Genomic DNA, 25,918 nt, shown 5'->3' with positions numbered 1-25,918 from the left:
TCCTTCCTTTGAGTTTTTGTTTGTTTGTTTTTGTTTTGGGGTTTTTTAGGTTGTTTTTTGTTTTGTTTGGGTTTTTTGGGGGCGGAGGTTGTTTTGGGGTTTTTTGTTTGTCTGGGTTTTTTGGGTTTGGGTTTTTTTGGGGTTTTTGCTTGTTTGGTCGTGGTGGTGGTTTGCGGGGGGATTTTTGTTGTTTTTTGGTTTCTTTGTTTTTTTTTCTTTTTTTTCCTAAACTTAGAGAATTGATATGCATAGCTCTGGTTTTCACATGGAAAATACCAACCTTTTCGAATTGCTGCCTACATGCGGAACCAGGTGAGGCAGGGACAGCAGAGGTGCGAAGCTGCTGAGGCGCTCAGTGAGGCAGAGATGCTCCTGCACGGGGCAGCAGCTGGACAGAGACCGAGATGGGAAATTTCTCCGCCGGCGCGGAGCGACGGGAGGCACGGCGGGGGTGCGGCGTGGCACGGGCGGGGAGGGAGGGCTGGCAGGCGGGGCCGGGCCGAGCCGAGCCGGGCTGAGCCGTGCCGGGGCGGGGCGGGGCGGCGGCAGCGATGGCGGGGATGGCGGAGGCGCTGGCCAAGGAGCGGGCGGTGGCGCTGGGCGCCGGGCAGCACGACCGGGCTGTGCCCTACCTGGGGCAGCGCTTCGGGACCCTGCGGCAGCAGTGCCTGCAGGAGGGGCGGCTCTTCCAGGACCCCTCCTTCCCCGCCGGCCCCAGCGCTCTCGGCTACCGGGAGCTGGGGCCCCGCTCGCACAAGACACAGGGCGTCGTCTGGCGCAGACCCACGGTAGGGCGGCGGGGAAGGGGGGGATGCTCGGTAGCATCGTTCCACAGCATCCCCCGGCTTCCTGCTTCCCCCAACCCCTAAATTTGGGTGGGTTGAGCCGTGCGGGGCGGCGGTCGGGGCGCGGTGTGAGCTCTCCCCGCGGTGCGCTCGCTCCGTGCGGCTGCGGATGCTCCGGGCACCGCAGGGTCCCCCTTGCTCCGGGGACAGGCTGGCAGCGTGGCTTGCTCTGCCTGGAAAACAAACGAGTCACAAAAATCGTTTTGCTCTCCGTGCAGAACTCCCTGTGATGGACAGATGGCTTTGGGTAGCGCTTGGGGCTCTTCCTGCCGATAACTCTTTCCTTCAGCAGAGCCAGAGTTGACCACCGTGCGGTTTATTCCCTTCCAGCCATGGGAGCCATGGGGTCAGGTGGACTCCGGGGTGTCCCCAGGCATTTCTGAAAGACCTCAGTGTGGTCAGTGGTGGGGAGGTAATGGCAGATCAGTGTCTGCACTGTGCATGTGAAAATGCAGCACACACGTCCTGTGAAGTGAGCTGGCTGCACCCGAGCTTTGGTCACCAGTGTGGTTCTCACTGCGCTTGCTGTGTCTGGAGCCCGCGCCCATTCCTGCGCTGCTCCATCTCTGTGGTGCTCACTGCTGTGGTCAATGGTTTGGTTAATCTGCTGCAAGTGTGGTCTCGTTCCCTGCCTCACCTGCAGCCAGGTGTAATGCCTGTGCCCAGGTGTAATGCCGGGCTTGTTTTGTTGCCAGGAGCTGTGTGCCAGCCCCCAGTTCATAGCAGGAGGAGCCACTCGCACGGACATCTGCCAAGGGGCCTTAGGTAAGTTGGGGCACAGAGCTGAGTTTTCTGTGCAGGTGCTGCCCCAGGGCACCAGATATCTCCTTTTGCATCTTCCCACCTCCATTCATTTCAAATCAGACCTTTCTCACCTTTCCTTGGCATTTGCTGTGTGTGGTTAGTGAGCACAGCCTCTCTGCATGCACCAAGCAGGGGTGGCACACGCTGCTTTCCTGATGGCTTTTCTGATCATGGCCAGCTCCTTTCATGTTCTCATCCATATCCATGTGCCTGAGAGCAGCCTGGCTCATTTCTGCCTTAAACAGCCAGCTGTGTGCATAGCAGGACTTCCCTTTCCCTCTGCTGGGCAGGAGGAATCTCCTGAAACCTGGGGAGATGCTGTAGAGAGAAAAGAAGTTGTATGGGGGATTCCCAGCTCTTGAGGAAGACAAAACGGGGGTGTTTCAGGAGGGATGGGCCAGCCTGGGAGCCCTCTGCTCTTGCCAAGGCTTCTGCTGAGTTTGTGCAATGGCAGCCCCTTGGTGGGGCTCTCCAGGGAAACTCTGGGAGCTGCAGGGAAGTGCCCAGGGACAGTGGGGAGCAAATGGCTTGGCCTGGCTGTGAGGGCACAGCTGTCCCAGTGTGGAAGCATCTCTCCTGCCTTGCCTGACAGGAGGGGTTTTAGCTGGAGGATGTCTGCAGAGGTATGAGGAGAAGAATTAAAGTGAAGTGAAGGCAGCAGTAGGCTCCTACTCCATAGCTCTAGTGAGAGGAGTTTGGGTTAGACAGTGATGTGGTTGAGGGAAAGCTCTCCTGTAGGAAACATTACTAATATGAGCCGTGCTGTGCTGCTGCACTTGGCAAAGGAACCCCATTCTCTTTGTTTGCTTTCAAATATTCACCACACAGCCACTTCTTAGTTTCTGCTCCCACTGCTGCTATTTGTGGGTTCATATCCAAAAATGGAACAGGCAGAGAAGCTTATATTTTGTGCTTATAGTTTCATTCAGAAAAATATGGTTTTTATGTTAGTGCTTTGGCAACCAGATGCAATTTGTATGAAAAATCCATGACAGTAAAAATATTTAGAATATGAACTTGGTTCTGCTCATGCCCCAATGTCATTGTAGTTGTGGGTTTGGCTCTGCTGTGCCTTGAGGTGTTGCCATGTCACCAGCTTCCTTCCTTCCTGCGCTCTCTCCACCTTATACCATGTCTCCCACTGTGACTGCTTTGGCATGAAGCATGTCCCAGTGCTTAAACACACGTGCCAGACATCTGTTATCTCTTTTTATTATGAAACTTTCTGGGAAGAAGTTCTTCAAATTGAAATTAAAGTTTACTTAATGCCATTTCAACATCTGGCATTTCTGTAGAGATCTTAGTGGAGTCTCTTAGTTGCTTTCTGCCTTCTGCTTTTCCAGCTTTTCTCTGCAGATGCTGTGGCACCAAGGGCATGGGAATGAAAGATCTGAAGCTTCATTTTCAAGTTGTGAAACTGCTGTTGCTAATACCAAGCTCTGTTTTTAAATTGATGAAAGCATTTGCTGCCCTAGTGCTCTTTGGAGCAGTCAGATGTTCTCATGGGGTTTATGGTATCACCAGAGGATATGAAGTGACTCACAGCTGGTATTTTTGTTCTCCTGACTGAATCTGAATCAGAGCTTGTCAGTGCTCTTGTTTGTATCTCCTTCATTGTCACTAAGTACTGCAATGACTCTCCTGCCTTTCTTCTCATGAATCTGGGCAGGATTTTGGTCTTGTGTGACAATTGCTGATTAAAAGTTAGATGCTTTTGATCTTAACTCTGTGTAGCCACTGAGTTCCTAAGAGTCTGGATAGAATCTCTGCTCTTTCACACAATGGGGCTGGTAGATCTACTGTACAAATGTTTTCTTTTTTTCTTTTTCTTTTTTTCTTTTTCTTTTTTTCTTTTTCTTTTTTTTCTTTTTCTTTTTTTCTTTTTCTTTTTTTCTTTTTCTTTTTTCTTTTTCTTTTTTTCTTTTTCTTTTTTTCTTTTTCTTTTTTTCTTTTTCTTTTTTCTTTTTCTTTTTTTCTTTTTTTCTTTTTCTTTTCTTTTTTTCTTTTTTTCCACTGCCTTATCTGACACCAGCATTTGTTTTGAGAAATTTGCTTAAGCTTACATTTACTTGAGCTTTGTATTTACTTTGAATGTTCTTGTCCCATCACATTTCAGGATGTTCTAGAGAAGATTGCACTGGAAGATGCCAGGTGCTTTTGGAAACCTGTACTTTTTATTATCCTGCTTCTTTTCTATGGGAAGCTTTTGTAGTCTCATTTATCCCCCAAAAGGCTCGATCAAAAAGCAACAGACCTGTGCCCATGGGGAGTTCCAGTGCTGTTGCTGAGCCCTTCAGAACTTCTGGGAGTGCTGCAGGGACAGATGGGGCACCCAGAGCACATCTGCATGGCAGCTTCTTGGCAGGGAATGTGTCACAAACAGCTCAGCTAATGATCAGGGTTTCTTTCAGCTCAGGAGTCTTTGGCCAGGTGCATAAATCTGTTTAATTGCTTTGGACCTGGACTATAAGAAGCTGTGATCCGTGTTAGGCATAGCTGATCATCAGTGCAGAAAAGGTTCTCCAGACACCAAAGTTCTGCTGCCCCTTGGGATTTGGATTATCCTTTATTCTGGCCTTGTGAGTTTTTTATTTTGTTTTGGTGTGTTGCTGTTGGGTTTTGTTGCTGTTTTGGGGTTCTTTTCCTTAGGAAACCTTTTGAAGGAGAGGATTTGGAATTGGTTTTGCAGTATCAGACCTGCAAAGTCAGAGATGGTGTTTGGCTCCAGATGGCAGCACGTGGGATGTGGTGACTCATTACAGCTGAGGGGAGGCTCCAAAGCCAGGGAAGCCTGGTTCACCCCTAGCCACCTTTTTTTGGAGTGAATGTCACCATAGTATCACAACACTGGGGTGTAAACAGCACAGGATCTCCCAGCTGCTGTTTGCATGCAGGTGTCTCCTCCTCACGTAACAAAGGTGTGAAAAAATAACAAATTGAAGAGGTTGAATTTCCAAAATCAGACCCTTGGTTTTCTCATGCTGACAGCCACTCCACTGCCAGTGGGTTGCCACAGCCTCGTGTTTGTAACCAGAAAACATTCTGGAGTGCTGTGGTATTAATTTAATTAATAATTAAATTATTAATAATTATTTTATTAGCTATTACAATTAAATTAAAATTAAATATTTTAATTATTTAATACCACAATTAATATTAATTAATTAATATAAATACATTCTGTAGCTGTTAATCTAAGACTGCTTTAAAATAAAGATGAATCTGTGGTTGGCAGAAGGAACATTTTCCCTTTTACCCCATACTCTTACATGAGCTGTGCAGTGACCAGAGGAGCTGCCTTTTGCTTACAGCCCTTCAGGCATTTGATGGGTGTGTTTTGTTTGCCTTTTTTTTTCCCAGAATGGTTAATTTTAAGCCCTTAGGGATATTTATGCTTGCCTTGCAATTGCTTTTTTTTTTTTCTTCTTAATGTTCTTCTTAGAGCTGGAGATTAGGTAAATGCAGAGATGGGTATATGGAAATTACAAGTAAAACACTGAAAGCAGGAAAAAGTAAGGATGACAGGACAAAAAATAGCACTTCTTGTTGATGTGTTATAGATAAACTCACAGCCTGAGAATATTCCCTTTTCTGATAATCTTGTCCTGCCTACTGTTCATTTACAGACATTATTTATGATGAATGTAGCCTTGCTAACACTCCTTTCAGGCTCTAAGCAAGATTTCTGTCAGCCTCTCCTTGGACTTTCCTTCCCTATCAAAGGAAAATCCTTCCCTATCAAAGGAAAACCTTGCAGAAGCCCCAGTTCTGGAAGTTCAGGCTATTTGGTAAATACCCTGCTCAAGCTTGCCTGGTGGTAGAATCACAAGATCTGTTCTCACCCAGAGTTGGAATTATCAGGTGTGCATTTAGTGATGGCTGTTCACAAGGCAGAGATGAAATCCTGGCTGTTGGGCACTTTTAAGTGTGGAAACCAAAGGTTGTCTTCCACACATGCTGCAGCTGCCTTTAAACCTCAGGACCTTGCCCAGAGTTGTCAGAGTAAAGATTTGTGTCTGATTCCAAATTCTTGCTAGAAACCAGTATAAAGTTCAACAGAGATTTCTACACCAGGCTGTAATTTCAGTCTGCCTTGATGAGACAGCTGGAAAGCCAAGGAAGATCTTTATAAATTCTGCTTGTGGGCGTGGAGGTGCTCTGGAGGGTGTTTCCCCTGGAATTTCCTTGCTCCTTACCTCCAGGGGAAGCATGACTCAAGGATGTGTTACAGCACGGGAGTGTGTGTTCACCATCTGGAGGCCTGATCATCTTCTTGAGCCAGCCCTCCTGAGCTGCTGTGGCCATTGGAGTTGTGCATTTGCTCTCCCTGTGCTGCTCCCTGCCTGCCCTGGGTGTGGAATGGAAATACTAATATTTATTGGGAAGAATGGTGTGACAGCTGCCCTCTGAGCCAGACTCTTTCCTCCTGGCCCTGTCATTCCCAGCACACACCTTTGCAGTGGGCAGTGCTGCCTCTGGATGCAGCTGCCAGGGAGGTCTCAGCTCCTTGAAGGAGGCTGTGAGAGGAGTCCCCACTTTGCAGGGCCAGCTGGATGTCCTGTGACAGAGCAGGGAGGGGAATTTCATCACTGCTTCACGGTGTGTCACAGGAGAATAGCAAGGTGACTTTCCTGTTGGAAAACTTCTCTGACAGGCTGATTTTTCAATTCCAGTACAAGCAGCCAGAGGTGGGGCTGAAGGGGAAGTTTTATGTTCAGTTCTTCCCCTCCAGGTTGTGAAGCAGTATAAGCACCTTAGGTTTTGAGATTGTTCATTGTTATTATTATTATTATTATTATTTTGCAATTTCACCTCTTCCACCTTTCCTGAGGTGTGAAAAGAAGTGTGGGACAGATGTATTTCTCAGAGCTGCTCTGGGGGTCAGCTGTGCCAAGCCTGGAGGGAGCTGCAGGTTGTCCATGCTCCTGCTGGTGTTATCCGAGCAGTGATGGATTTGGGCTTGAGTGATGGATTTGAACCTCCAGAGCTGCTTTAGAGTTCATTCACCTGAGACTTTGTCCCATTTGGATCCCAGCTTCTCACCCATAAGCTTTTGAGCCTTTTCCCATGGCAGAGAGGTGGCTGTGTAGGGACTGCTGCTTGCTGACAGCTGTGGCAGGTTCACACATTGAAGCTGCAACCCTGCAGGACTCTCCTGTGGGATCTCATGTGCAATACTGACTGCCCTCTGTTCACAAAGCAAGGGAACAGCAGGTCTGGGGATGGTAACAAGGAGTTCTGTGTCGGGCTGTGGCAGTCAGGGCATCATCTTGTGGCATTCACATTCTCTGAACAGAGAGAGACATAATTCTCTCTCCCAGGGATTTTCCTGGAGAAGGCAGCACAAGAGGGAGAAGAGAAAACAATTCTTACCTCTACTTGTTGCTCCTGTTGTTTGGCACATGTGGAATGTGTTATGGAGATTGTTTACGCAAAGTGATTTATTAATTGGACTCTGGAGATGGTTGTTTGGCTTGATTGACCAATTGGGTCAAAGTTGTGTCATGACTGTCTTCAAACAGCCATGGGTTCTCTTTAATTTAGTAATATCATATCATATCATATCATATAATTGTTCAGCCTTCTGAAATCATGGAGTCAGAGCACATTGTACACCACGTTGGGGGTGCCCTGCATTGATATCATCTGGCTCTGTAAATCTCTGACCACCTCACCAATGGGCTGCAGGAGGCCCATGGCTGAGCAGAGAGGTGACTGGTCTGGGAAAGTAAAACTGGGCTCTGAAAAGAATTCCAGAAAGCAGAGGTGTAATGTTTATAGGGCTGAGGTCCCTTCCTCCCTCTGCATGGTGTGGAAAAACACTGTCCAGGCAGCCTGTGGTGTGCAGGGCTGGTGGGTGCTGGCTCCATCCCAGGCAGGATGAGGAGGTGTGTGGGCTGGGAACAGAGCCTGCCTTCAGGCCCTTCCTGGCTCTCTGGTGACTGTGCTGGACACCAGACATGGGACTAAACAGAGGGGCCTGGAGCAAGAGCCTCCAGAGATGTGTGAGGTGAAAGGAGCTCCTGTTTGCAGGGAGGCTGGCAAGAAACTTCAAAGGGAGCTTGCCCAAAGGACAGGTCTCTGGAGAGCAAGGAATATGTTTATTAAACTTACTTAAAAACTTGTTTATTAAACTTTTCCCTTGGAGAAGAAAAAAGAATGCAGCCTGTGTCTGAGAAAACACCTCTGAGGAGAAATTGCACCCCTAAGTACCAGTGTGTGCCCACAAGCTCTTTGCCTTTTCTCTGTGCTGCTTCCTATCATACAGGCACCCCATTGAATATTAAGTTTTCTTTCAAACAGTGCCAGAACGAGTGATCACTGTGGTGGTAGGTGAGAAAAGCCTGCTTTGACTTTCTTTTAATGACTTTGGTCTTGAGGAAACACTTGCCTGGATCTGGAGGATATTTGATCTGTGAGGGGAGGGACCATCCTATCCCAGCTGAGGGAATTATTGATTATATATATAATGCACATATAATGCACAATCCTGATGCAGTGCAGAAACTAAAGTTTGAATAATGAATGCTGTCTGGTTTTTTTTATTTTCCTCTTCTTTTTACAGGAGACTGTTGGCTCTTGGCAGCCATTGCTTCTCTCACCCTGAATGAAGAAATTCTGGCCCGTGTTGTTCCCAAGGACCAGAGCTTCCAGGATAAATATGCAGGAATTTTCCACTTCCAGGTCTGTGGAAAACAGCCTTTTCCTCTCAGTGCTATTGAGCAGGAGCCAATGTGGCTGGCTATGTACCCATGTGTGTTTCCTGGCATGGCTTTGTGGGATGTCAAAGAGCCAGACAGAAAAAAAGGAGACATCTAAAAAGGGTGGTGGAAGGAACAAGGCCATTAATCAAAGATCTGGGAGCAGGGGCTGCCCTTGTGGTCCTTCCTCCCTGAGGAAGGGTATGTGAGTATGTGCATCCCTGAACAGGGTGGGTGAAGCTGGCTGGGACACGGGGATTGTTTTTTCAGGGATTGCTTTTCTCCAGGGAAATCGATGTTCAAAGACAAATATTCTGGTGATGGGACGGTGATCATGCACCAGCATGGGGTGGTGATGGATGCTTGTGCTCTCTTCCCTCAGTTCTGGCAGTATGGGGAGTGGGTGGACGTGGTGGTGGACGACAGGCTGCCCACCAAGAACGGGGAGCTGCTCTTCGTGCACTCGGCCGAGGGTGCCGAGTTCTGGAGCGCGCTGCTGGAGAAGGCCTATGCCAAGTGAGTCAGGGCCAGGCTTCCCCCCTCACATCCCCCACAGCACCCCCAGCTGCATGGTGACTGTGCATTCAGAGTGTCAGTCTGCTTGTCAGCCTTTGCAGCTTCTGGGGTGTCCCACAAAATGGCTTTCTGCTGGGATATCCCACAATGGCTCCTTGGTATGGCTCTGTTGACAGATACCTAAGACAAGGAGCCAAAAGCATTGGGTTTGTTGCTAGCCAAGAAAAGCAGCTCTTGCATCTCATGGTGAGGCTGTTCTGGAGCAGCCTGCTGTCACCAGGGCCTGGGAAGCTCCATTTTGTGTGTGTGCTCTATGCACCTCTAAGGGCTTGGCAGCTGCCAGTGCTTCAGTGTGCAGAGCACATCAGTCTGTGTGCCCAGGGCTGTGTTCAGTGCTCATACCTGAATCTCCATTTTTGGGATGGCCAGAGAGGAATTCTATCCTCTAACTCTACTATTTTGAATTGATTTAAGAAATTTAGATCTGTTGAAGTTCAGACCCATAACTGTTAAAGGGGTTTTAAGACTGTGGAACTAGAGAGACAAATTGTTTGGTCTTGATATCTTTTTAATATATTCTTTTTTCTTCAGATAGTGTTCATGATTCCTGTTATTGATATGACTGAACCTGCAAGGTGTAGACATGATTGTTTAATATTTTGTGCTGAGTTTTCCAAGTACAGAGGTCTAAGAAGCAAAGCTGAGTGGAGGGGCACGTTTGTAGCTGCTCTAATGCTCCTGAAAGCAGCAATGCTGTGACAGCTGACACATTGTGCCTCCTGAAGAAAGGGGAGAGCAGGGAGCCTGATGGTTGTGTGTTAGTGACAAGAGAACAGGAAGCCTGATGGTTGTTCTGTCCCCCATTTTGTGCAGGCTGAATGGCTCCTATGAGTCCCTCTCTGGTGGCACCACCACCGAAGGCTTTGAGGACTTCACTGGTGGCATTGCAGAGTGGTATGAGCTGCAGAAGCCACCCCCCAACCTCTTCAAGATCATCCAGAAGGCACTCCAGAAAGGCTCTCTCCTTGGCTGCTCCATTGATGTGAGTTTGCAGGCTGATTTCTGGGTTCTTGCTGAGCACACAGGCTGGGGTGGAGCTGTGCTGCACCTGCAGGAGCTGCACACAGCATCATTCCAGCCCCCTCTGCCTGTGGCTCCTTGCTCTGCCTTGTGCCTGAATTTGACTCACAGATGTGACTCAGACATGTGCCCTCCATGGGGGCTAGGCTGAAACTAAACATCATTAGTTCATGTAAAAAAATCATTCCCTCTCTTGTGCTTCTTCCATGAGTCCTTCTGCTGTGTGGTAGGTTGAGGGTAGTGAATCACACAGGGAACTTGTCAGGGGTGCTGATGGGCATCTGTGTTCCTAAGAAAACCTGGCAGCAGGATGGCACAGGCTGAGAGAGCTGCTGCTAATGACTCCTGCTCAGAGGCGACAATGTCCATCCTTGCTGCAGCCTTTTTGTTGCACAAGTTGTACCTGAAATGTTCCCAAAAAATCTGGGCTCTGTTCTTGAAGCAGAGAAGATCAGACTGCTGCCAGACCTCTGAAAGGTTTTATAGGAAGACACATTGTCAGAAGCTGGACTCACATGGGACAGAAAAGAGGAGTTTTGGACCTGCCTTCAAGGACTCAGCATTGCTTTTAGCCTTACTGAAATGAGTCTAGGTATTGTTACTGTGGTAATCACCCTCCTCCCAAATGAGATTGCATCTTAGTTATGTCTAAAGGGAAGGTAAATTGTTTACAAAAACTCCATTCATAATATAAATGTAAATGTTTCCTCCCATTTTTCAAGTTGAATCAGAGTTCCAGGAGAGGGAAGCTTCACAGCAGGAAAAGTGCTTGGTTAATGTCAGTTTGACTTAATGGTATTTTCAAGGCCTGTTTTACTCGTTTGCATTTAGATAAGAATCTGACATCTGGAGTTTTGCCCCAGACTTCTACAAATCCATTGGGTGGGTGGGGGGGAGAGTAGATATATTATGTTGTTGACAAGTGCTGCCACTTTCTGTAGTGTAAATTAGCTGTTGCTGAGTTTATCCTTTGAAAAAAATAAAAAACTTATAAAATCTTTCTTTCTCTTCTGTAAGAGAAATAGAGACACAGAGATTAAGCATTAAATGGAGAGTGAGCTGTTGGGCAGTAATTGACAGCAGGAATCCTGCCTGCTCCATCCAATCCTCTCTGTTTGTTTAAGCTTCAAATATGCTTGTTTAGAGGTCCCACACTTCTGAAATGGTGGAAAGACAATGACAGCCACACATTTCGCTGTCTGGCAAGAAGTGTCTTTTCTCTGAAGTGTTTAAAGGCCAGACTGCCCAAGAAGTGGCTCTGAAAAATTGAGAGGGATGTGCCCTCAGGTAGGAATGGCATCCAAAGGTCAGCCTCTTCCCTTGCTGCCCTGCAGGGCAGATCCCAGGGCTGGGGAAAGGGAGAGGAGCCTCCCATCCTGCTTTGGAACTGCAGGGGGTGTCTTGACCCTGAAATTTGCTGGAGCTGGTGTGATCCCAGTGGAGCCTCAGGCCAGTCACTCCCTGTTATTCTGCTGGTCCCTTGAGAACTTGGAGTTTATGGTGTGCATCCCCTTTGGAGGTGCACAAGAGTGGCTGCACCACACTGAGTGTTCTGGAGCCAGGAGGGAACTTTGCTGCAGTGCCAGGCTTCTGGTGTGCACCCCATGCCACAAACATGGCAAAGTCCCTGGGGTCCCAGCACCACCCCACGTGCTGCTGTCCCCTCTCCCTGCTCTGTCACACTTGTGGCTTTTGTGCAGCAGCCAAACCACTCCTGCAGCCTCCCAGCGAGCTGACAGCTCTGTTGGGAGGAGAAGCTCTGTTCTGCTGGATCCCCTGCCAATGGGAAGCTGCAGTCACTGATGTGCTTTGCCCTGCAGATCACCAGTGCTGCAGAAACAGAAGCAGTCACCTCCCAGAAGCTGGTGAAGGGACACGCGTACTCGGTCACCGGGGCAGAGCAGGTAGGTGTGCCACCCCAAGGTGCAGCAGGGGCTGTGTGGGGCAGCCACAAACCCATCTTCTTCAAACACTGCAAATTCCTAAGTGTCAGCCATTTTGCTGGATTGGGTTTTGAGTGTCTTCTTTCTGAAGAAATGCTTGATTAGTTGGCATGTTTTGGATAAACACAGATTTGCCTTCTTGGGTGTTTGACCAAAACAAAACCCTCTTATTCCATGAGCATGGCTAATTCCCACTGAGCAGGGTGGTGAGCAGCTCTGTGCAGAAGGCATGCTGTCCTCTGATGGTGACCAGGCCCTTCAGTGCACTTCTGTACAGCAGGCCATACTCTTTTTACCTTAGAAGCACAGCAAGAAGTGTCCTGACCACAAAAAACCCCAAAAACCCCATGTATTATTGTCCCCAAAGTGCCTGCTGAGCAGCAAATTTCAGCTGGGCTTGATGTCCAAGCACAAGAGGCCTGCCCAAGAGTGGGTGACTGGTGAAGGCAAGACAAAACGAAGCAGATCATGGCATCCTTCCATGTGTGCAGTGGGTTTTTGCTTAGTTCACTGGTAATTGTTTCTGAAATACTTTTTGAAAGTTCAGGGTGAGGTGTAAAGAGCTGATGACATGCTGTGCTGGTTTGTGGGTGTGCATTTGGTCTTCTTCTCACAGCAAAAGCAGGAAAGAGGGAGTTTGTTCACCTTAATTCACAAGTGGGCATGGTTTATCCAGGCTGCTCCTTTGGAGATATGTGCACACTCTGTAAGGATATTTCAACTGGGGTGTCATCCCTGGACTGCAGAGACCTGCAGATGACAAGAGGAGGGGGCTGAGGCTGCTGCTCTGTGGGGCATTGCTATGGTCAGAGGGGTTGTGGCAGTCTCAGTGTCCTGGCTTCTCTAACATATAAACACAGGGGTAAAAAGGCATTTGAATGTGAAGAGACAAATATTACAGTGACCTGAAATGGTCTCCACGGTGAGAGAAGGATGAGAATCTTGTTTCTTGATCAGAAGGCTGGATTTATTGATATAAGATATATAATACATTATAACTATACTCAAAAGAATAAGGAGAGAAGTTGCAAAGGCGGCTAAGCTAAGAATAGAATAGAAAAGAATCTAAAAACAAGAGAATTCTCTGTCCCTGTGTTCCAGAGAGCTTGCCCTGTGATTGGCCCTTAATTGTACACACGGAACATGAACCAATCACAGGTGCATCCTATTGCATTTCACAGCAGCTGATAATCATTGTTTACATTCTCTTTCTGGGGCCTCTGCTTCCCAGAAGATGCACAAATCCCAAAGAAAGGATTTCTATGAAAAAATGTCTGCGACAGACAATTTATACCTTAGTGATGACTTTGAGAAATATCTCAGTACCTGGTTTTGGCTTTTGTGTAACAGTTTTACATTCCCTTTGCTTGTAAGCCTATCAAAGGTGATTTTTTTAAGCAGCGCAAATCAGACATTTTGGTTTTCATGGGCTTTGGTTTGTGCATGCTGTAAAACTTCTCTGGACAAGCCTGGCTGGCTGTGTGAAGCTCACTCAGAACCGGTTGGACTTTTGTCTTTTGGCCCAAATGTGTGCACGTTGTCATGCCCAGCACTGACATACTTGCTCTGTCATGTTTTTAATTACTGGAGAGGATGAGGGAGGGAGCATGGTGCTGAGTCCCTGGTGATTCTTCATCCACTTCTGATCCCACCAGGTGAACTTCCGAGGAACCGTGCAGAAGCTGATCAGAATCCGAAATCCCTGGGGAGAAGTGGAGTGGACTGGGAAGTGGAATGACAAGTGAGTCAATGGCTTCCTTGTTGCCAGTAGCCCTTTACTGCAGGGCTGCAGTTGTGGTTTTGTGCTTTTCTGTCTGTTCCCTGCCTGAAATTCCTCTGTAAGTCCTCTCTGGATGTGGTGTTCACGTGGAACTGTTTCAGAGAGAAGCATCCCCTTGCTGTCATCTCCCTGGCAGCCATCACAGTGTGTGGTGCCTTTCATGCAAATTCCAGCCTTTGTGTAAGATGCAGAGATTTGGTTGGTGCATCCTAGAAAACTCCCTGTAGTTTCTGCTTAATTAACAGCCTGGATTCAGTGGTGAACTTCTGAAAATTCACTTTGTAAAAGGGCTTTAAAAGTCCATTTCTGCTGTTAGCCATGAAAGCTGGAGTTTACTCACTTCTGTGGCTGGGCAGTTTTTATTCTGACTCTTTCTTTTTCTGTCTCAGTCTAGACATTGCACTTTCTAAAAATAATACTCTGTTTCTCATCCTTTACCTTGGATATTTGAGAATTGAGGTATTTTATGTGCCAGGTGCATCTATTTTTAATTCTGCAGTGATGTGAGAATTCTGGAACTGCTAAAAGTTAGATCTTGTGCCAGAACAGCCACATGAGAGTTTCACCTTTCCCATGGGCTGTGGTTGATGTGGGGTTCTCTTCCAGCTGCCCAAACTGGAGTGGTGTTGACCCTGAGGTGCGGGAGCGACTGACCAGGAGACACGAGGATGGGGAATTCTGGTGAGTGTCACATTCCAGCAGAAGGGAATTGTTGTATTTTTGGGGTGCCCTGTGGCATCTGACTCCATGTTCTTAGAAGGCTAATTTATTATTTTATGATACTAGAATATATTAAAGAATACTATACTAAAGAATACAGAAAGGACACTTACAGAAGGATAAAAAAGATAATAATGAAAACTCGTGACTCTTTCCAGAGTCTTGACGCAGCCTAGCACCGATTGGCCAAAGAGTCAAAACAATTCACAGCAGAAACCAATGAAACAATCACCTGTGAGTAAACAATCTCCAACCACATTCCAAAGCAGCAAAACACAGGAGAAGCAAATGAGATAATTATTGCTTTCATTTTTTTTCTCTGAGGTTTCTAAGCTTCCCAGGAGAAAAATCCTGGGTAAAGAGATTTTCCAGAAAATATGATGGTGACAGGGAATGTCAGCTGCTCTGTTTTTATTCATGCAAAACAACCTCTCCCAGTTTGCTCTCCAAGATGAGTGTGCAAATTCACCCCAAGCCCTGGTGGTGAATCCCAGTGGCAGGGAGGGAGGATGGACAAGGGGGTGGGATGGAAAACCCTGCTGAGGAGAGGTTGCCAGTGGCGTTTCTCCCACAGGATGGCGTTCAATGACTTCCTGAGGCATTACTCCCGCCTGGAGATCTGCAACCTGACCCCAGACACCCTGGCAAGTGACAGGTACAAAAAGTGGAGCCTGCAGAAGCTGGATGGCAACTGGAGGAGAGGAGCCACTGCAGGGGGCTGCAGGAACTACCCAAGTAAGAAAATCTGGAAACCTTTTAGTTGCCTGCTTGTACTTTCTTCCAGGAGATGGTTTGGGATGGCTTGTGGGATATCTAGGACTAACCTCCAAAAAGTCTGGGAAATTTGGCTCCCTCAAGAGGGTCTGTTGTGGTGGTAAAGGCTGGGGTAGGGGTGGGCAGGGCAGTACATTGGTTTCCTCTCCTCACAGCTAATTTTGGCAGTCAAAGCCACATCTGTCACACCTGACATGTTTAGATATCATCACTGTTGCTATCAAAGAAGCCTCTGAGTAGTTTGCTTAAATCCACTTCCCAGACACATTCTGGACAAATCCTCAGTATTTGATCAAGCTGGAAGAAGAAGATGAGGACCCTGATGATCCTGAGGGGGGCTGCACTTTCCTCATTGGGCTGATCCAGAAGCACCGTCGCAAGCAGAGGAAGATGGGCGAGGACATGCACACCATTGGCTTTGCCATTTATGAGGCAAGGAAGGCTGACAGGACTGGAGAGGAAAAGGGAAAACCTAATTTAATCTATCCCATAAATGGGATAATGCAGTTCCTGGGCTGAGCTTTCCATCAGAACTCAGATGGGCTGAGTTGGACAGCAGCTGCAGCAAGGAGGCTGTAAAGAAACAAAGAGCTGTGTCGTGCTTGCTTAGCCCCTGCCTCCTTTCCTGCTGATGGAAAGGTCAGAGGGCCAGGAGTGAATAGTAGAGTGGAGAGGAATAGTAGAGAAATTGAACCTCCTATAACAATCCTGGTGGGCTGCAGGGAGGAGATTCATCAGGAAGCCACAACCAGCCTGGCTGTGGCTGTGCCCACACTGCCCCAGGTGAGCCTCACCTGCCTCAGGGATGGAGCTGGGAGCTGAGCCAGCACTTGGCCTTGGGTGGTGTGGGCTCAACACCTACTTTCCTCTCAAGCCAAGTCTTTTTTTCTTTTGTTTTGTTTTGCCTTTTTTTTCCCCCAAGAATGTGGGTGTCCTTGCTAAGTAATGGTGATAAGCAGATGGAGATGCCATTCACCATTCAAGCAGCAAATAACTCTGTCCTTTTCTCCCTGCAGGTGCCCCCAGAGGTATGTGCCATGGGTTGGTGGTCGAGGTGCAGAGCTGGGGCTCAGTGACTGGTGGGAAAAAGAGGTTCAGAGGACCCCACTTCCCTGCAGGACAACATGACTGCACAGAGTCTACAGTTGGATGCCATTGATTCTGGAAGGGGCCTTGAGCCCACATTGCATTTTTAGAGTGTCCTCTATTGGGATAAGAGTGTTCAGTGCTGCAAAAACTCCCCAGAGCAACTCTTCTGTGGCTCTCCTCTCAGCCCAGCCCCACACTGGCTCCCCCAGAGCACAGCTGCTTTTTCCAGGTTTGCACAGAGTTCATGTTTGAGTCGTGAATAATATTCCAAGGAGGTGTTGATATTTGTTTCCCTAAGCACCACCTCTTTTGGTTTCTCTCCATTTCTACCTGCAGGCAGCTAATAGTGCACCCTGGGGGTCACAGAGGGTGGCAATGCAGCAATACCTCTGAGCTGTTGCTCCTCAGAGGAAGGACTGAAGCTCAGCAGAACCCCTGGGTAACCCCATGGTGGGTTTTGCTGTCCCTGTGAGGGTCTGTGTGAAGCAGCTGGGGCATCCTGTGCCTCCTGAGGCTGTGCCCAAACCAGTGGCTTTTATGTAAAGTATGGTTTCATCGGGAAAAGAAATGGTGCTGCTGGTTAATTAAATTTTTTTATGTACTTTTTAATGCCTTAGCGGTACTCTGTCACTCACCCTAGTTGTCCAAATATTTCATTTCCATAAGAAAACTGATTCTCACTCTTCTTGCCCCCAGAAGGTGGAGTTTTATCTCCCACTGTGCAGCAGGTCTAACAGGTTTTTCAAATTTTTTCTTCATTCTTAAAAATCTGGGAGGACAGGAAGGAGGAGGTTTCTGAAAGATGCACATTCCTGAAGCTGGTTTCTAGAGCTGAAGAAGCTCACCTGTAAGACTCTGCAAAAATAGTTCGTTCTGGAAGATCACAGAATGGTTTGGGTTGGAAGGGACTTTAAAGATCACCCAGTTCCAACCCCCTGTAATGAGCAGGGACACCTTTCACTAGATGTTTCACTCCAAATATAATTTTATATCATTATTTTGGGGTTTTTTTTTTTTATTCTCAGACCTGGGAGGCAGAGCTGAGCTGCAGGTGGCAGCAGCTCTGGGGACCAGAGGGACATGGCTCATGTGCCATCTCAATTTGAAGAAAAATGATTGGTGGAAGAATGTGCCCAATGTCTTCAGCCACCCATCATCATCTGCAAAACAAAAGCATGACCTGAATGATTTACTGCAATGATCTGCAAAATACATTTGCAGCCACATCTCAGGAGTCCCACTCACTTTCTCTTATTTTTCAGTTCTGTCAAGCTGACATCTTTTATATTTCCTTTTCCCCAGACATGTCTAAGCTATTTTAAATTTGTAAACGTGAACACATGCAGACTGCAGTGGGGTTTGGTTTTTTTCACCCTTTCTTTGCTTTTCCTAAGTTTTCTGGCCAGACAAATATTCATCTGAGCAAAAACTTCTTCCTGACCAACAAAGCCCGGGAAAAATCCAATACCTTCATCAACCTGCGGGAGGTGCTGAACCGCTTCAAGCTGCCTGCAGGGGAATACATCATCGTGCCCTCCACCTTTGAGCCCGACAAGAACGGAGACTTCTGCCTCAGGGTCTTCTCTGAAAAAAATGCAAACTCCACGTGGGTAGCTTGTGGTGACCATATTACAGCAGTGGGGACGTGGGGGAGAGTATTGTTATTATTATTGTTATTATTATTGTTATTATTATTGTTATTATTATTGTTATTATTATTGTTATTATTGTTGTTATTGTTATTATTGTTATTATTGTTATTATTATTTAAATTTTATTGCTTTTGTTATCCCAATTCCTATTTAATTAAAATGAAAAGGCTTAGGCATGTCACATCTTAAAGAGCAGCTGGGCTAAAGCCTGAGGAAGGGCTGTGGGCTCTTTTGGATTGAGTTACCCTGATTCTAACCAAGCAGAAACCTTCCTCTGTCCTGTAATATTTTGCTGCATATTCCTGCAGCAGTGGGAAACCCAGGGTGTTTGTTGGATTGAATAATTCATTATTCAGCTTTTGATGGGCCCTTAGGAGTTCTTGGGTACCATCTGTAGGTCTGCTGCTCCCTCAGCATGAGACACATCAGAATTGCTTTAGGGCTGTCACTTTTTTGCTGTTTTAAAGAAGAAATTACTAGACTAAAGTTTGATTTGTTCCCAAGAACCTGGTCCTGTGCTAAGTAGGCAAAAGAAGACCCAAAGAGCTGTGTGAGCCCCAAAATCCTGTCTGTGGCACTACAATTTGTAGTGTCTTTCCAAACTCTTGTTGCCACAGCTGGCAAAATACAACTTTCTCTGTGCTATGCTGTGTCCATAGCTAATTAATCCAGTAATTTTTTTGAATGCTCATTATTATTTCCATATTTTAAAAAACCTCTCTTTAACTGAAGCTTGAAGGAAAAGTGTCATGAACATGACTTGTTTTGATTTGAATATTGATTTCTTTCTCTTTCTAGGGTGATAGATGATGAAATTGAGGGCAATTTTGATGAGGTACATCAAATGAAATGTTTTCAATTGAGATAATTTTGTTGTAAGGGGTTGGAGTGCCTGTTCCCTGTGCAGGGTGATGTTTTCTATAGGCATTATCAAGAAATGTTGTCCCACTATGGGAGAATGGGAAAATATCTTTCAATATCCATATCTGGATGTCAAGCAAATGGAAATATCCTCAGGAATGTAATGGAAACAAGGGTTGTCCTTTATCTAGAACTTGGACTTCCCAGGCAGAGGTGCATCTCAAGAGTTAACTGGAGGCACAGGAAATTCTGTTTGTTCTCCAGGACTCCAGGAGTGCAGCTTTCAGCAGCAGGGCCCTTTCTGCATGTAATGCTGTTTCCAGCAGTAACTGGTGGCTCACCATATGTTTAGTCTTGCTGGAGCTGGGGATGCTTTGCCTACTAATGCAGCTACCCCATGTGTAGTGGGTGTTTTTCCCAGCATTTACAATTACCAGTATTTTGAGGTGTCCCTGAAAATAAAACTGAATAAAATCATAGTAAAAACTACTTTGTACCTTCAATCTTGCCAGTTGAATTTTTCACTAAGGGCAAGGAAATGCATTAAGTGTTTCTCAGGCAGACAGTTTCCCCCTTTTGACATTCTCTGTTTCTGTCTTTTAGACTGAGATCAGTGAAGATGACATCGAACCCAGCTTTAAAAAGCTTTTTGGGCAGCTAGCAGGAAATGTGAGTGTTTTTTCTGGTAATATCTTACTGGCATCCTGGTGAGTGGGTGTCACATTTTATGAAGAATTCCTTCACCCAGGATTTTTCTCCTGGGAAGCTGAGAAGCCTCAGAGAAAAGGAAAATAATTATTATCGCATTTGTTTCTCCTGTGTTTTGCTCCTTTGGAATGAGTTTGGAGATGGTTTCCCCACAGGTGATTGTTTCATTGGATTTCTGCTGTGAGTTGTTTTGACTCTTAGGCAGATTGGGGCCAAACTGTGTCAGGGCTCTGGAGAGAGTCACGAGTTTTCATTATTATCTTTTTAGCATTCTGTAAGTATTCTTTCTGTATCCTTTAGTATAATATAGCATAGTATTCTTCAATATAATATAGTATCATAAAATAATAAATTAGCCTTCTGAGAACATGGAGTCAGACTCATTGTTCCTTCCTGCCATGGGGGACCCTGCAAATACAGTAAGTGGGTAAGAGAGATGCCTTCCCCAGGACAGAGTTTAGTTCTTGTGCAGAGTCAGCTCTCAAGTGTGAGCGCAATTGCGCATCCCAGAACCTGTGCAGTCACCCACCTTCTCCCACAGAGGATTTCTGAGCGCTCCTGGTGAACAATCTCTCCTCCTTTTGAACTGTGGGCTTAGCTTTTATCTGCAGGGCCCAAATTCTGTCCTTGGGCAGAGCATATGGCTGGGCTGGGCTTCTCCCCAGGCTGCTCTTGCCTAGGGCACACCTTGCTGCTGGGTGTGCTAATCTCTATTGGATTTGCAGGGATCCCCGTGGCAGGGAGGAATGATGAATCTGACTCTATGTTCTCAGAAGATTAATTTATTGTTTTATGATACTATATTATATTAAAGAATATAAACTAAACTAAACTATATTAAAGAATACAGAAAGGATACTTACTAAACGCTAAAAAGATGATAATGAAAACTCATTACTCTCTCCAGAGTCCCAACACAGATGGCCCTGATTGGCCAAAGAGTCAAAACCACTCACACCAGAATCCAATTAAACAATCTCCAAACACATTCCACATGAGCACAACACAGGAGAAGCAAATGAAGTAAGAATTGTTTTCCTTTTTCTCTGAGGCTTCTCAGCTTCCCAGGAGAAAAATCCTGGGCAAAGGAATTCTTCAGAGAATGTGAATGCCACAAGTCTCTGGGAACTGGTAGTGCTCCTGGGAATGGGAGGTGGGGAGAGCTTCCCACTTGCTTCCATTCAAGGAAGCTGAACTCAAAGGAGTGTTAGAAATTGCCCAGCTTACCTAAAGGAGCTCAGGGTGAGAAATTTGTTTTCCTCTTTTCCACAGGATGCAGAGATCTCTGCCTTTGAACTGCGCAGCATCTTGAATAAAATCCTGGCTAAACGTGAGTGCTTCCTCCACCAGCAGTTTCAGATGCCACCAGCAGGTTTCCACAGTGGCCATGGGGGCACAGAGGGCACTGCTGACCTGGGCAGGGTCAGAGCTGGGCTCTGCCCCAGACGCTGCTGCTTGGTTCTCCATATGGCCACGGCCATGTGCTCTCTCTGCTGCTTCAGGGGGCTGCAGAAACACTGGGGCTGTGCCAGCCCAGGAGGTGTCTCACAAGCTGTGTGCTTTGGCAGGGTACAGATGGGTGTCTTTTATCCCAGCATCTGCCACTGGGAATTGGCTGCCAGGAAGAGGGATGGATTTGAATAATCCATGATAATAATCAAGAGAGCTATTGCTGCTGTTTTAATACTGAACCACCCAGGAGTAGCAGTAGCTCAGCCAATGGTCTGGGGTGTCCCTAAGGAGGAGGAGAAACTTTGAAACTCTGGGCTTCTGTTTCTGTGAAGAGATTCCTAGCTTGGCACTGCATTATCTTCCTTCCTACTAAACACTGCTCGAGGAACAAGTGCTTGGATAAATAAGTGTCTCTTTAGTGTCCAGAGTGAAATCTTATCAGGTGGTCAGGGCTGTGCTGTATGTCTGTGTGCAGCAGCCAGTAACCAGCAATGGGCTGTTGCTGGCTACCAAGCTTGGCTTCATCTTCAGCCTTTCATGAAGCCACCTCCTGCTGACCTTCCTAAGCTGCAGGTCCACGTTGCCCACAGAAGTCCACTTTGCAGGCAGACAGGAGGAGCAGGAAAGCTTTTGTGTCTGTCTCTTGCTCCTGCAGCACGCCTACAGACCAGACTACTCAGGCTCTTTGCCTGGGGACACATCCCAGCTCAAGGGATGGCACCACTGGAAGCAAATAAAAGCTGGTTTTTTTCATGAGCTATTTAGGAAGGTGCTGTGGTACAGCATGCAGTGGTAATCCTGTCTTTTGCTCTTTCTTTACAGGCCAAGATATTAAATCTGATGGCTTTAGTATTGAGACATGCAAAATAATGGTTGACCTGTTAGATGTATCCTTTAAAGCTCTTCCTAGATGACATTCCCCTGACTGTGCTGAAGCAGGCCAGCTGCCCCTGCTCCCTGGTGGGTCCATCCTGGTGTACTAATGGCTCCTGAGGTGGAGAAGCTGGCTTTACCCTCATTCCCCTGGGAAAGCCACTCCCTTGTCATTGTTGTTCAGAGGTGTGTTATCCCAGGCAGTGGGAAAATCCATTATCAAACAAAGTCTGCTTGGAAGCCTTCCCAGTTGTTGGGTGTTCTGGTTTAGCTGGGGACAAGGTGATGTCTGTGCTGGGAAGAGGCTCTCAGCATGGTGAGGATGGCCTGGGTTGTTTCACCTCTCTGTTATCTGGCTGGAGTTGGTAAGAGCATCACAAAGCCACAGGGACTTAGCAAATGGAAAATTAGGGACACAAATAACAGTGTTTTGTTTTGACATGCCACACAGGAAGCAGAGAGTATGCAGGATTTTGGGAGCTTTTACTCCAAAGATCCAGGCAGAAGTGTAGGATGAAGGATCAAGTCTAACAATAGCTGTGTTCAGCTTCTCTGTGCAGTAGGAGCTGAATTGCAGAGTTGGAAAAAGGGAAAATTACCCGCACAAGGTGATACTTTTCTATAATTTGGTGTAAAATACAGCAGTCCATAGGCACTCCATGGCAGGTGTTGGGAGCAATGCCATGCCCAGGTTCTTTTGTTAGCTGTTTGCTCAGAAGCTGAAGGTCTCCAAATAGCAGGCTTGGCTGTGGCTTTTCCTGTTTATAACCCAGACCCAGGACTTGTGCTCCAGTAACTGCAGGTGTTGAACCCACGGTTCAGAACAAAATGGAATCATCCTGCCTCGTTCATACCTGTAGTGGAAAGACACAGACCTGCAGCAGGGGTGCAGAAAGAGCTTGTGAGCTGATCATGATTTAAATTAATGATCTTAATGATTTAGAAAGATAGCTTGCACAACAATTGTGTATTCTTCAGGTTGTGTCCTGGATAGAGGATGAGTCCTTCAGAGAGGACTTGAATCCCTCTTCTGTTTGCAATTTTTTTAAAGCCATAACTGCCCATGCAGGTAAACCCAGCAGAGGGAGAGGAAACCCCTTTTTGTTCCCTCTGAACAAACTTCCTTAACTCAAAGAAGAATGATGGGAGTGGCAAACTGGGACTGAAGGAGTTCCACACCCTCTGGACAAAGATTCAGAAATACCAGGTAAAGCACAACCCCTTTGGGAGAACAATTACACCTAGAAGTGGCTGTAGACTGATTTGTGCCATACAATGTGCACAGTCACCTTTCCCAGAGCAGGGACTGTGTGTCTGTAGTCCCCCAGGTTTAGTCTTTATCTGCTCTGGCTACTGCATTAAAAAAACTTACATCCATTTCTTTTAAAAGTGGCTTTAAAAAGTAAGTACCAAGTCCTTCAGATCAATGTTGCAAAGGGCTTTAAGGCTGCATTTCAAGATGTTTCGCTTCTGCCAGAGGCCAAACCACGCTCTGCATTATTGTCAAGGTTTCCCTTTGGGTTTTGTGTTTTGCAGAAAATTTACAGAGAAATTGATGTGGATCGATCGGGTACCATGAACTCGTATGAGATGAGGAGGGCACTGGAAACAGCAGGTATTTATATTGATCTGTCTCCTCTTCTCTTATAGATTCCATCAGTTTCAAGCAGGGTTGAGAGATGCTCAGAGCCATATAGTCCCACCTTAAATTACTGAATTTTGGGCACTCTGGGGCCTTCCCCTCCTGCCACCACGCAGGATCGGGCATTTCATTTTGTGCCTATGTTTACTCTTTGGAAATAGTCTTTAATAGTCTTTAAGAGTCTTTGAAATCCTTGGCATTGTATTTCCAGGGTTCAAACTGAACTGCCAGTTACATCAGGTCATCGTGGCTCGTTTTGCTGATGAGGATCTCGTCATTGACTTTGACAACTTCGTGCGCTGTTTGATTCGGCTCGAAACCTTGTTCAGTGAGTGCACCCTCAGTAACCAGGCAGGCTCTGCTGCCTTGGGGTTCCAGCAGGAAAACTGTCCATGAAGCCCAGGATACGGTGCTCAGACAAATTCAAACCTGAGGTGCTAATCTGGCTTCTCTTAGATCCAGGAATCAGTCATTTAGGCCAGGCTGCTGAACCACAGATGGTCTTCCCTGCAAACAACTCTGATGCTGATTAAAAGATTAAAAAATACTAGACAGCACTTAAAAATGTTCAGTCTTGCTCCTGCACAATGACTTTGTCTGATTTGGGGTGTAGGCCATTGTCAAGTTTTAGATTCTGAGACTAAATTCCTTATTGATCCTGAAGTGTAAGGAAAGGGAAGACTTTCAAATTCCTGTATTTACTGTTGTCTGTCATCTCTCTCCAACCACAGAAATGTTTAGAAAACTGGATACTGAGAAAAGTGGGACAATAGAATTGAACCTTGTTAATGTAAGTTCATTTAGCTTTAAAACATTTGTTTTCTTTTTTTTTTTTGAGTCTGTCCTGCTCCATTCTGACTGAGGATGGCTGGTTATAAGTACTCATATTTGTGCTGGATTTATCTACATAAGCAGCCAGAGAGGTTACCTTTTAAAGATGTTCCTACATCACAACATATACTCTAACAGACACAGTTACTTGCACCAGAAGCCCTTTATCCCTTTGCTGGCAGTAATTTTGGCTTCTTCCCTGCTTTTTCTGTCCACAAACCAAAATATAGGTGCACTTGTGTAGGCAAGACTGACAGTCTTGCTCACATCTGCTTCACCTTTCATGTGTGCCCTGTAGAAAGGACTAAATTTGGAGAAAAGTACCCTCCTACGTGTGTCTGACTTGCTTATTACCTGAACATAACTTATTTCTGAACCTGAGAATCCCAAAACTCTGATTTAAGTGAAATATAAATTTAAATCACTCAGGAAAGATTCTAAAATTACTTCTGTAACAACAGGCTGACTGTATGCTAGAATTGCAACTATACATGCTTGCTACAGGTCTTTTTACTAAATTTAACCTTGTTTTCCTCTCTCTCTTGTTACAGTGGCTGTGCTTCACTGTCATTTGAGCCACAGGCAGCAGCCTGAGACCTCGACAAGAGCATGGTCAGGTGAAGATAATCAAGCTACATACAAGTAATATGCAAACATGAATGTGCCTTAACTTACACAAAGCAAGCAGATTCTGCCTGCAATTGCAAGAAGAAAAGCATTCTACTTCCACAGAAGAACCTGCAACCTCATTTTTATGGGTCTGACAGTCTGTGCCTACTACCATAGAGCCTCTGGACAAAGGCTTTTATTTAGTATCAATCCTCAGTGCGAGTTTTGAAAACACTGCTTTGCTAATATCTTTGTATTTAAGGCATTTTACAGGGCTGCTTCAGGAAGAAAAGCTCATTATAGCTCAACAATCTGGTTTTAAAAAGTGCCTTTTGAACAACATCCTGCATATCTGAACTTAGTAAAGAGATAGTAATGCATATCTAAACACCTGTACTCAGAGATAGGGCTTCCAAGCTCCAGCACTATCCTAGTTAAATATTCTTTAAAGAATTTGAGTAGCAAGTAGATCTTTGACCAAAGTGAGCATTGATGTGCCTGGAGCAGGAGGCTGTTGGCAACAAGATTTTTCCAAGAGAAAGCCCATGCTTTCAGGTGGAATCTTGAGTTCCTGTATCTTATTTATCTCCCTTTGCAATACAATGAAGTATTTAAATACTAAAAAAAAAAAAGTAGAAATAAAATTTGCCAGATTGTTATTTCTGCTGAAAAGAAGCACTTTTTGTTTGTTTTTTTTTTTCCTTAGAGATAGATCATCACAGTGCCCATGCAGAGCCTTTTGCTTTGAGGAACAGAAGCTGCTGCCCTTTAAAGGGGAAAACCAGCATGCTGGAGCTGATTGTGGATGCCTGGCAGTTACTGAAATGTTAGATAAGCTGATACTTTTAAAGATTAATGCTTGAACAGCCAAAGGTTTCTAAGATAGATAACTGATAGCACATACCCCACACTCAATGTTGCTGCCTTTAGCTTCCCCACCTGAGGAGCTGTGGGGAAATTTTTTCCTTAGAAACTGTTTCTTCCTTATGGGCACCTTCTCAGAAAGCAGTAGGACTTACCTAGTAGGGTAAGGCACTT

The 25,918-nt window shown here is 46.0% G+C and overlaps 1 protein-coding gene across 1 annotated transcript; it reads left to right on the top strand.

The window, feature by feature from the left end:
- Positions 1-542: 542 nt before the first annotated feature.
- Positions 543-25,524, top strand: CAPN2 (calpain 2). Its single transcript, XM_059467315.1, has 21 exons — positions 543-788; positions 1,541-1,610; positions 8,215-8,333; positions 8,733-8,866; positions 9,740-9,908; positions 11,767-11,850; positions 13,545-13,630; positions 14,276-14,350; positions 14,964-15,124; positions 15,426-15,595; positions 16,180-16,191; positions 17,647-17,858; positions 18,703-18,739; positions 19,369-19,434; positions 20,746-20,803; positions 21,748-21,812; positions 22,937-23,005; positions 23,335-23,413; positions 23,652-23,768; positions 24,172-24,230; positions 24,823-25,524. Exons 1-21 carry the CDS (start codon positions 552-554, stop codon positions 24,844-24,846), a joined length of 2,103 nt encoding a protein of 700 aa, XP_059323298.1. The 5' UTR covers positions 543-551; the 3' UTR covers positions 24,847-25,524.
- The last annotated feature ends 394 nt before the right edge of the window (positions 25,525-25,918 follow it).

Source organism: Ammospiza nelsoni, chromosome 3 (assembly GCF_027579445.1).
Source record: "Ammospiza nelsoni isolate bAmmNel1 chromosome 3, bAmmNel1.pri, whole genome shotgun sequence".
Classification (NCBI taxonomy): Eukaryota; Metazoa; Chordata; class Aves; order Passeriformes; family Passerellidae; genus Ammospiza; species Ammospiza nelsoni.
This window is presented reverse-complemented; position numbering and strand designations above follow the sequence as displayed.